Source organism: Entelurus aequoreus, linkage group LG09 (genome assembly GCF_033978785.1).
Source record: "Entelurus aequoreus isolate RoL-2023_Sb linkage group LG09, RoL_Eaeq_v1.1, whole genome shotgun sequence".
Taxonomy (NCBI): domain Eukaryota; kingdom Metazoa; phylum Chordata; class Actinopteri; order Syngnathiformes; family Syngnathidae; genus Entelurus; species Entelurus aequoreus.
The window spans coordinates 57,812,835-57,825,843 of record NC_084739.1 but is presented as its reverse complement, the minus strand read 5'-3'; the positions used below and the strand labels follow the sequence as shown (position 1 = coordinate 57,825,843).

Genomic DNA, 13,009 nt, shown 5'->3' with positions numbered 1-13,009 from the left:
CAGATCACCGCTAACAGCAAGCTGGATGTAAACAAATAAGTGGATCTATATAAATATCGACTGTAACAATACCAAGTACAAGAGCCGTATATAGTCGGTACTACAATGTTTACATCAATAGTTTTATTACCCAAAAATCTTTTTTCGTTTTATTGTTTATAAACTCAGGAAATATGTCCCTGGACACAGGAGAACATTAATTATGACCAATGCATGACCCTGTAACTATTTGGTACTGGATTAATACCAAACATTTGTAGTATCATCCAAAACTTATGTAAAATATCAAACAACAGAAGAATAAGTGATTGTTACATTTTAACAGAACATGTTTAAACTGAAAGTAACCATATCGATCCATCCATCCATTTTCTACAGCTTGTCCCTCATAATTTTGACAAAATAGAATGGGAAATAACATGTTACTGCATACACCAGCAGCCAATTAGGAGCCTTTGTTTGCTTACTTACTACTAAAACAGTAGTTGTCCAGTATGTTTATCTTATTTTATGCCAAGACTGTTCATAGATTGCAGTAAGAAGCACATTTTAAAGCATCATTACATTACATTTTCTGTTAAAATAAAGCCAATAATGAACATTTTTGGTGGTCCCCCCCATTTTTTTTTAGAAAAAAGGTATCAAACTACATTTTGGTACTATAATATATCAAGACAACACTCTCTATAGAAATACATATATGCACACACACACACACACACAGAGAAAATTATATATATACATGCATACTTAGGCTGGGGGCAGCACGGTGAAACAGGGGTTAGTGCGTGTGCCTCACAATAAGAAGGTCCTGAGTTCTATCCTGGGCTCTGGATCTTTCTGCGTGGAGTTTGCATGTTCTCTCAGTGACTGCGTGGGTTTCATCCAGGTCCAGCTTCCTCCCACTTCCAAAGACATGCACCTGGGGATAGGTGGATTGGCAACACTAAATTGGCCCTAGTGTGTGAATGTGAGTGTGAATGTTGTCTATCTGTGTTGGCCCTGTGATGAGGTGGCGATTTGTCCAGGGTGTACCCCGCCTTCCACCCGAATGCAGCTGAGATAGGCTCCAGCACCCGACCCTCGATCCGCGACCTCAAAAGGGACAAACGGTAGAAAATGGATGGATGGATGGATACTTAGGCTGTCAATTTAAAAAAAAAAATCAAATTAATCACATTTTGGAATTTGGATTAATCATGATTAATAGGAGGTGATTGCCTAATTAACATTTGCTTAAGAAAAGACCCCAATATTTGGACACAAATGCAATTTCATTGTCAGAATATCAGAGTCTTTCAGGTGCATTTTGGCAAAGTTTAATGAAGGAATGGCTTCCGTCTGGTCACTCCACCATACAGGCCTGATTGGTGGTTTGCTGCAGAGATGGTTGTTCTTCTGGAAGGTTCTCCTCTCTCCACAGAAGAATGCTGTAGCTCTGACAGAGTGATCATCGGGTTCTTGGTCACCTCCCTGACTAGACTAAGATGAATGCAGCAATGTACAGAGACATCCTGGATGAAAACCAACGATTCCCATCCAACCTGATGGAGCTTGAGAGGTGCGAAGAGGAATGGGAAACTACCCAAAGATAGGTGTGCCAAGCTTGTGGCATCGTATTCAGAAAGACTTGAGGCTGTAATTGCTGCCAAAGGTGCATCAACAAAGTATTGAGCAAAGGGTCTGATGTATACAGTATATATATATATATACACATATATATATACATACACATATATATATATATATATATATATATACATATATATATACATACACATATATATATATATACATATATATATACATACACATATATATATATATATATATATATATATATATATATATATATATATATATATATATATATATATATATATATATATATATATATATATATGTATACATATATATATACATATATATATATATTTATATATACATATACATACACATATATATATATACGTATATGTATATATATATGTGTATATATATGTATATGTATATATACATATATATATGTATATATATATATATATATATATATATATATATATATATATATATATATATATATATATATATACATATCAGTCACGATCAAAAGTTTACACACACAGTTGTAAAGAACATAATGTCATGGCTGTCTTGAGTTTCCAATGATTTCTACTACTCTTATTTTTTTGTGATAGAGTGATTGGAGCACATACTTGTTGGTCACAAAAAACATTCATGAAGTTTGGTCCTTTTATGAATTTATTATTACTGAAAATGTGAGCAAATCTGCTGGGTCAAAAGTATACATACAGCAATGTTAACATTTGGTTACATGTCCCTTGGCAAGTTTCACTGCAATAAGGCACTTTTGGTAGCCATCCACAAGCTTCTGGCTGAATTTTTGACCACTCTTCTTGACAAAATTGGAGCAGTTCAGCTAAATGTGTTGGTTTTCTGACATGGACTTGTTTCTTCAGCATTGTCCACACGTTTAAGTCAGGACTTTGGGAAGGCCATTCTAAAACCTTAATTCTAGCCTGATTTAGCCATTCCTTTACCACTTTTGAAGTGTGTTTGGGGTCATTTTCCTGTTGGAACACCCAACTGTGCCCAAGACCCAACCTCCGGGTTGATGATTTTAGGTTGTCCTGATGAATTTGGAGGTAATCCTCCTTTTTCATTGTCCCATTTACTCTCTGTAAAGCACCAGATCCATTGGCAGAAAAACAGGCCCAGAGCATAATACTACCACCACCATGCTTGACAGTAGGGATGGTGTTCTTGGGATTAAAGGCCTCACCTTTTCTCCTCCAAACATATTGCTGGGTATTGTGGCCAAACAGCTACATTTTTGTTTCATCTGACAACAGAACTTTCCTCCAGAAAGTCTTATCTTTGTCCATGTGATCAGCAGCAAACTTTAGACTAGCCTTAAAGTGTTGCTTCTGGAGCAAGGGCTTCCTTCTTGCATGGTAGCCTCTCAGTCCATGGCGATGCAAAACACGCTTGACTGTGGACACTGACACCTGTGTTCCAGCAGCTTCCAATTCATTGCAGACCTGCTTTTTGGTGGTTCTCTGTTGACTCTTGATCATCCTGACCAATTTTCTCTCAGCAGCAGGTGATAGCTTGCGTTTTTTTCCTGATCGTGGCAGTGACAAAACTGTGCCATGCACTTTATACTTACGAACAGTTGTCTGCACAGTTGCTCTTGGGACCTCAAGCTGCTTTGAAATGGTTCCAAGTGACTTTCCTGACTTGTTCAAGTCAATGATTCGTTTTTTCAGATCTGTGCTGAGTTCCTTTGACTTTCTCATTGTCGCGTTTGTAAACGAGTCTAATGACTGCAACACACGAGCCCTATTTAAATGGGCTCAGAGAAGTCAACAGGTGTTGTCAATCATAATCACTCACATGAAGCTAATTTGATTTGATTGTAACTTTTCTACATTACCAAAATTGATTATGTATGTTGCTGTATGTATACTTTTGACCCAGCAGATTTGGTCACATTTTCAGTAGACCCATAATAAATTCATAAAAGAACCAAACTTCATGAATGTTTTTTGTGACCAACAAGTATGTGCTGCAATCACTCTATCACAAAAAAATAAGAGTTGTAGAAATTATTGGAAACTCAAGACAGCCATGACATTATGTTCTTTACAAGTGTATGTAAACTTTTGACCACGACTGTGTATATATACATACATATATATATATATATATACTGTATATATACATATACACATATATATACAGTATACACATATATACACTCTTTATTTATATACATGTGTATATATTTATATACGTGTGTGTATATATATATATATATATATACACATACATATATATATACATGCATATATATATATACGTATATATATATATATATACGTATATAAATATATATACGTATATATATATATATATATGTATACATACACTTATATATACACGTATACGTATATATGTTTGTATATACATAAGTATATATATATATATATATAAATATAATACAAATATATATATTTATATAAATATATATAAATGTATATAAGTATATATACACACACACATGTATATAAATAAAGAGTGAGAGGGAGCCCTTGCACTCTTAAAAAACAAAAATGTAGAAGGTCAGGAAAAAAATAAGTTAAAATGAAAATTCTAAACATTTTTAAAAAATAAGTCCAATAAGACAGGTCAAATGCATTAGAGTTTTTATTCCTGAAATGAAAAAACTTGAATTAATTGATTTTGTCAGGCAGAACAAACATTTGAAACTTTTTGAAGCTGGCATGAAGCCAGCTAAATTAGTATATAATTCATGATTACATCATTGTGCTTATATACAAAATAACTCTCGGCTGTTTCAACACTGAAGTGCGCACACGCGCATCACCGGCAGCGCATGCTAGATCACCAAAAGGTGCACTTTTCTTTTCAATGTCAGCACATTTTACTTAAGCCATTCATCGGAGAAACAAAATACAAATCGGTGCCTTTTTCTAATCAAAATAATGGATTTAATCGACAAATCATTGCAGCGTGTGTGACCCTGGGGAACATGCTTCCAACCCCGTTTTAAAAATCTGTGCACTACAGAACGTGCTCATTGTAGCCATTAATGCTGACTTCTTAATTTTGGTTTAAAAAAAATTCTGCACAAATTGTTTTATTCACCTTTTTTTGTAGGTTAAAGTGTGCGTCTGAGTAAATGCTGCTGATCAATTTGAATGTATTATTATTTATTGTGTTTAATTTATTTTTCAGTATCAAATAGCTCAAATCGGTCAAAAAATGTTTATAGTTTGAATAAGGATTACTTTTTTTTTCAGGCATATTGACACTAAATCTTAGCTATTACAGACTAAAAAATTATGTTAAAGTTATTCTTTGTTGTAAGTTGATTTATAGTTCTTTCTTTCTTGTTGCAGAGGTGTACTTCTAACACTTTTATAACCAATGATACATTTATAGCCGGGGCAAACAGTGGGGAACAGGCAGTAGCACTCAGTTGTAATACACTTTTCCACCACTTGTGGCAGTAATGACAATATCGAGCAAACGCCTGGAGCTAAAGTGAATCAATTAGCACAAAATTATTTCTCAAACAGTTTGGCTTTAAATAGGCATTCTACAACCCAAGGAAACACCTTAATTTGATCGTGAAAATTCAGACGAACACACCTGGATTATGCTATTGAAAACCTGATCTATTGAGGAGAGGGGACGCTTTGTGTCACGCATGTGCCAGTCTCAAAACGCAGGATACAACCCAGAAGCAGATACCATTCAATAAAAACATAGCAACAACTGTCACGGAGGAGACTGTTTATTTGCTTCTCAAATGAAAAGAAAATAACATTTTGAAGTGCATCGATGATAGAAAAAAAGAAAACATTAATTTAAACAAAATAAAGGAAATGTAGAATTCCGGTTTAATTTGGACTTGTGAACGAAATACAAAAGAAATGAAGCACATATTATATAGTAAAAGGGGAATAATAAAGCGAACACAAACCTCTTCATGCTGCATTTGTGCACTACCAATTTATTAACAATAACTCTGTATTCCACACAACTGGCAAGATAGTCCAGAACAATATCCAGAACAATATAATCTGGAAACGGTCTTTTCCTTCAGATTTAAAACTCCTTCCATCAATCCACAGAGCATTATGAATGAACTCCGAGACATTGTTTTCATGATTTTGCGTCCGAAAATTCCTTCAAAACAACTCTCTGCCGCCAGTCTTTCTTCACTTCGGACCTGCATCCGCTCCGATACATTCTTGGTAGTAGCGTCATGTTCGTAGTGCAATCTAAGATAATTTCTTGATGCTGTCTACTATTTAACACCAACATAGCCATTAGAGACGTAATATTTGTAATCTGTGCCAATATTACAGAGGTCATCACAACAGAGTTTGGCTGTTAACTTGTTAGGAGCCACATACGCCGAGTGTGACGTCATAGGTCAAACGGAAAATAAATACAGAGTATTTATCCGCGATTAAAAGAAATGAGGACCCCCCAGTGTACGGGAAACACACAGCGTATGACCAATAGTCACATTAGAGTGTGCATGGACACTTGGACTTCACACGTAGGTGTGAAAATATAAACAAACAAACTTTTTGAAAAAATCAGACTAATTTAGTGCATGGAAACATAGCCATTGGCTCAGTTTACACTGGACACCAAATCTGATTTTTTTGCACGCAAGTGGCACAGATCCGATATTTTGTGCCAGTCTTACACTCCAAAGTGCTTTAAATCTGATCTTTTTGCATCAGATTTGGGCCACATAGTTTGGAATCTGATCTTTTCAAATGGGACTGTAGTTTCAACGTCAGTGCGACCGGTTTGCAACTTTTACATCATCTTTGGTCGAGCTAAGTCATTTGTGTGCGCAGGTATAGACTGAAAGAAAATCACTTTCTTTTTTAAAAAGTATTGTTCGTGAAACGTATCGTAACCCATGTATCGAAATTCATATTGGATCGCCATTAAAAGGTAGAGATGCACACCCGTTATTTATTATTCATTTAGTTATGATGTATTTCTTCTGCACGGTGGTAAAGGGGTTAGTGCGTGTGCCTCACAATATGAAGGTCCTGGAGTTTGCATATTCTCCCCGTGACTGTGTGGGTTCCCTCCGGGTACTCCGGCTTCATCCCACCTCCAAAAACATGCACCCGGGGATAGGTTGATTGGTATAATTAAATCGGCCCTAGTATGGGAATGTGCGTGTTGGTCCTGTGATGAGGTGGCGACTTGTCCAGGGTGTACCCCATCTTCTGCCCAATTGCAGCTTGGATAGGCTTCAGCATCCGAAAGGGACAAGCAGTAGAAACTGGGTGGATGTATTTATTTCAGCACCTTAACACGAAGTAGTATGCAAATTTATTTTCATCAGTTTTTATGAGTCACTTCTTTTGCAGTATATTAGATTGTTTGATTTGACATTAGTGTAATCAGCCTGACCTAAGCCCTGATAATAATCTTTGTGATTAACACATGCTTTCAAAACATTTGACAGGGTTTAACCTGTTAAACTGTAAGTAGGTTAAATATAATTATTGAATACAATTCAAATCAAGAGTAAGATTACTAATTCAGTGTTAATATTCGAGTGGCCCATGGGTTCCTCTGTAGTGGAAAAGTTGGGCCCCTAGGTCAAAAAGGTTAAGAACCCCTGGTTTAATGCAACGTTAGATTTGTAACATTAAGTTATTTTCAGTGATGAAGTCAGAATTGACAAATTCTTCAATTTATTATCCAAGCAATTAAAAATGTGGACATACAGCAATTCATAAATGGCTACAGGTAAGTAATCCTATTTTATTTCAATTTGGCACTTATCTGCTCAGGGACTCTTTCAGCTGCTCATACATCCTCTGGTCCTGCAAGGTACAAATACGACACATTGACTACACCATTGAAGGTTGTGAAGTTTAGTATTTGTTGTTTGCTTTTCAGCACAGTGTAAACCAGTGGAACCCGCGTTGTCGATCCCGCAAATGGTGTCCCCCCAAAAAGCCCTAGAAATGTCAATTTGTGATACTTTAAACACTATAATACACCTCTCTTAGTTATCATGCATATTTTAAATCAAGTTTTACACAATAAGAAACAATTAGAGGCACACAGTGCTGCACTTATAAAAGGTACACAACAAGACATCTTGTCTAAACATCTACTTACTGGAAAATGTTCGGTGAATTAACTTGTGAAACTGCGCCCTCTGCTGAAGTCATAGCTGGACAGTTTTTTCCTCTTAAGTACTTTATATTTAACTTAGCATAAAAATGATAACTATTTACAATTTGAAGCACCAAAAAGAAGTAAGCAAATATGCAAGGGAGTGAATGCCGAACCGCAAATAATTGGTTATCAACTGTATTGTTAACTTTGTTATCGCTTGCATGTTTTTGCAAAAGCAGAATTGTAATTAGGTGGGTGGGACAGTCTTTCTTTTGGCCCCCTTTCCACAACTAACAAAAGTGACCCATTTAAAATTGAAAACCATGTCAACAAACTGCCATAGGTTAAAAAATCCTTCATCACTCAGAAGTGCATGCTAAATATCGGCCAGATAAGTGAGGAAAGAGGAATTATGACGTCATACCGACAGATCTGATAACATTGAAATATTTCAAAAAAACATTGCAATGAGACAAGATTACCTGTACTGTGCTGTAGGTGGGTAAGGGTGAGTAAAATAAAGCGCTGCTTTCCTCCTACCTGTGTCATGCTGTAAACATTCCCTAAACCAGGGGTGGGCAATTAATTTTTACCGGGGGCCGCATGAGCAACCCGAGCACTGCTGGAGGGCCACATCGACAATATTTCAATTAAATTTTGCTCAATATTATTTTTGATATATACCGTAAGATAAATAATAATAATAATAATAATTAATAATAATAGTAATACTTCAACATAGTGTGTGTAACAGCATTCCATGACTAATATAAATAAATTAACATTAATAATAAATGACAGTAAAATAAGCACACGTATGACTGAGGAGTCATAGTGTAACTGTGTGGTGTTTGAGTTGTCCGACTTTTTGTGTGGCCATAAACGCACCAGTGGTTTAGTGCTATGCGTGTTAGTGACAGATGACAAGTTGGTTTTGGCCTGGTTTGTACGGCAGAAAATGACTAGTTTTTCGAGATAGAAGTGTTTTACTTATGTTTTTGGTGTGGTTATGGCCGAATATAAACAGTTTTGCTCAATAAAGTGATCGATATAATTCCTGGCCTCGAAGCATCTCGATAGACGTTACAATAATTGAACGGTGTTCAATTGAACGGTGTTGACGAACACCGTTAGGGCCGCTTGTTGTCACTGTCACTCAAAGTTGCATTGCAAAATTACATAGAATAAATATGTTTATTTTGTTTAGAATTCAGATGGGATTTGATTTGGTGCGCGGCATATATTTGCTGCGCGCAGCAGACGCTTGAGCAGTGCGCAATTGCGCAGGCACGCACCTTAGAGGGAACGTTGCATGGCAGTCCATGTCTTGTTGGAAACACGCCATTCTTCATCAACTTTTCTCTTTTTAGCGTCTCGGGTGTAAACCGTGCATCACTTGTCACTGCATGTGCACCTTCACTCGCAGGTTACACACGGACACACGCCCATAAATAATACTTTTCAAAATAAAAAGCAGCACAGTTGTATTGCGCGCACGACATAGATGTTTTTTCAACTTTATCTTGTAATTAATGATTGCAGCTGTTCACATTCACTCACAATCACGCACACGCATACGTCCACACGGAAGTAATACAAATAACGATTTTCAAAACAAAAGCAGCACCGTTGTATTGCACACTCGACATAGATACTTTTTAAAATGTATTTTGTAATTTATAATTGGCCTTACGCGGGCCAGACAGGGACGCACAAAGGGCCGGATGCGGCCCGCGGGCCGCAGAATGCCCAGGTCTGCCCTAAACTCATTGTAAACATGCCATCAATCATGTGGGACTTCTTTACTGTTTCAGAGGAAGGCATTTTGCGGCTATTTGCACTAAATGTACTGCAAAGTCTAAGTCAAACATTCTATCAGGATGGAAGAAAAAAAACTCGAGCTACAACACATCAAACCCAGATCAAAGTCACAACATAATGTGCAAGCAATGACTAATTTTACTTTTATGCCGACAACCGCTTCTGTCAACGCAGGATAGTCAATCCAAGAGACTTAAACGGGTTCCACTGTACAATAAATTTAAAATCTGAGGCATGGTTCTTACTGAAAATTCAGCATCAAGCAATCTCATTGGACGCTTAAAGGTAGCCAAAATTCTTGCACTTTTTAAAAATCGCTTACCTTTTTTGACACAGAAGGTCGAACTTTCTTGAAAGCCTCTTCAAAGTTGTGTTTGCCCACTCTTATGTCTGCTACAAAGCCAGAAGAAAATGTGTGACCTGTGAAACAATATATAAACATCCTTATCATTTAACAGCATTGACTTAAATATACTTACTTTTTACCTTAGCTACTGTTAATTGCGTATCCTTCACAATATTTCAGTTTACATTGTAAAAGTAGAAAACGAATTAGAACTATAATCACTTAAATAATATATACATTACCAGAGGAAGATGGTGGGGTGCACTGGGATTTCAGGTAGGCCTTCAAGGCATTGACAGATGCTTCCCTCACTAACGCAGTCAGGTCGGCACCACTATAGTGATAGATTACAAACATTACATTTAATATACATATACATATATATACATACATATATACAAATATAAATTCATAAATATACATATATACACACTAGAGATGCGCGGTTTGCGGACACAACCGCGGAGTCCGCGGATAATCTGCGGGTCGGGCGGATGCATGACGAAAAAAATAGATTTTGAATAGATTCGGGCGGGTGGCGGTTGAACCAAATCAGAAAAAAAAAATACATAGTTAAATGTTGTTACCAACATACAAAAAACGAGCAGCACTCTTTGAAACAGGCAATTATTCATCAGGCACTGCTGCAGCTGTCACGCCAAATTTCTTCCCCCCTACAAACCCCCCCCCCATTTACTTCCGGGGCTGCGTCCAATAAAGTCACAAAGTGGCCGGGGGTCCTTAACCAGCACGCGACTGTCCTGTTTCGCGCCTGTACAAAAAAAACAATAATCGATTTCTTCAGATTCCAGCAGCTGTCAAAGACGAAGTATCCTTCCAGCGACATGCAGTCAAAGCCGAAGTGCTATCGATCGCTGTCAATGACGTAAGAGGAAACATGACCACGGAAGTAAATGGGGGTGGGGGGGTGGAAGGTTTTTGTAGGAGGAAGAAATTTGGCGTGACACAGCACACCACAACACCTTAGAAGAAGAAGAAAAAAAATAAAAAGATTGCAACGCCAGCTGCAAACGTGGTACGCGACAAACTAAAAAAGGGAATACTAAAGACCAGGGAAAAAAATAACAATAATAGTCAACATTTTCTTAATGGAAATGACAATAATATTATAATAATGATAAATAATATTATCACGCATTAATATCTCTTAGCCTCTAATGCGTGGCCAAAAGATATTAATGCGTGGCACGCATTGAATGTCTCTGCTGCATTGGATCAGTCTCCTTTCTTTAACAGGAATGCCTTGCATCGTCTATATTAGATATATAACAACGGGTGGGTGGCGGGTGGTTGTGGTTTTGATAAAATGTTAGTTCGGGTGAATGGCGGGTGGATGACGACTTTTGTGATGCGGTTGCGGATGAAATAATTGCCTATCCGCGCATCTCTAATACACACATATATATACACAAACACACACACACACACACACACACACACACACACACACACACACACACACACACACATATATATATATATATATATATATATATATATATATATATATATATATATATATATATATATATATATATATATATATATATATATATATATATATATATATATATATATATATATATATATATATATATATCAGTTGTTCTTTACCTATTTTTAACATTTTCTGGAAGTTTCATAAAAATCCGCCTATAACTTTTTGAGTTATTTTGCTAACTAACTAATTGACAAAACAACAATTACATAACCTACTGGCTGAGGTAATATACAGTTTGTGACCAACACAAATCAGTTTTAAGAATAACGCTTAAAAAAGCTCTTAAAAAAAGAGCTCTTAAAAGCTCTTAAAAAAGGCAACTGAATCTTCTGAATTTTCAGTAAGTGGCGCACGTGGTAAAAGTTTGGTTTAAGAGTTGATGATTTTGAGACTTACGTAAAACAGTCACATCGTTCATCAAAGGCAACCTCTTCCAGACTGACATCTTGCTCCAGCTGAGGTTTGGTTCCTCCCTACAACAAATAGAAGTTCACATGAACACCTATTTATCTTCATTTAATATCGGGAATATTTCTTTAGGTACACCTTTCAAAGTACATATGTTAAGTTTTTGTCTCTTTCTTTACAGTACAGTGCAACACATTCAAGTAGTAATTTAGTTTCATGTTTTGACCACAATACAAATAAAGCTTTCATACATGCACACATCTTTCAACCAAGGGTTTACTAACAAAAAAATAAATGAGTAATTTTTTTTAATTGCAAAAAAATTTAATGCTAGTGTGAATGGTTGTCTGTGATGAGGTGGGGACTTGTCCAGGGTGTACCCTGCCTTCCACCTGAGTGCAGCTGGGATAAGCTCCAGCCCCCCGCAACCCCAAGAGGGATAAGCAGTATTATATGGATGAATGGAAGCGCTGCAGTCAAATCCAAGTTAATACTTCAAAGCTTTTATTTTGAAGTTTACTTTGCACTGAACAGGAAGTGACAGTGTGCATGTTTTATTGTGGTGTAAAGTCGGCAGGAGCCATGCCACTGTTTGGTTGGTTGCTGCTTAGTGATAATGATAAAGTCAATACTACAACACTTCAACATAAACCAACCATTTTCTAAAGAAATAATCCTGTTGGGTTTCACGTTTATGTCAACATAAGCGGGACCGACTTAAATAGATTCCACTGGATACAGTTCAAGTTAATTTGAATTCTCTCCAACAACAACAACATACACATAACATAACATATAGTTCTGTATCTGTCCAGTCAATATGACAATAAAAACATGGTAATTAACCCGTTAACGTTCTAGTCTAATGCACTGGCATTTTTGCGTACCTTTGTAATGGTGAGCAGAATTGCGTGGCGATCAGCAGGAGGTGGCAGACCCACATACAGTGTTTTATCTAGGCGACCTGGCCTCAGTATGGCAGGATCAATTATGTCTGGAATAAGGCAAAACATATTTTTCAAAGAGTCAATAATATGTGCTGTAATCATAAAAATGTTGACAAATGATAAATCACACACTAGTCTCTTTTTTAAACATTTGTTTATTAACATTTTTGACATACAGTTAACAGAAATACAATACAAATCAAATGTTCATCAACCACCAGATCAGTCTCCTTTACATACGGTATT

General features: G+C 36.5%; 1 protein-coding gene across 1 annotated transcript in view; it reads right to left on the bottom strand.

Annotated features, from left to right (window-relative positions):
* Positions 1-5,257: 5,257 nt before the first annotated feature.
* The window catches only part of nvl (nuclear VCP like), a 53,171-nt gene continuing 45,419 nt past the window's right edge, over positions 5,258-13,009 (bottom strand). The window contains exons 20-24 of the mRNA XM_062058999.1: positions 12,704-12,810; positions 11,805-11,881; positions 10,129-10,220; positions 9,863-9,960; positions 5,258-7,418 (exon numbers count right to left, since the gene is read on the bottom strand). Coding sequence (XP_061914983.1) covers positions 7,374-7,418; positions 9,863-9,960; positions 10,129-10,220; positions 11,805-11,881; positions 12,704-12,810 — 419 coding nt within the window. The 3' untranslated portion in view covers positions 5,258-7,373. The remainder of the gene's footprint in view (positions 7,419-9,862; positions 9,961-10,128; positions 10,221-11,804; positions 11,882-12,703; positions 12,811-13,009) is intronic.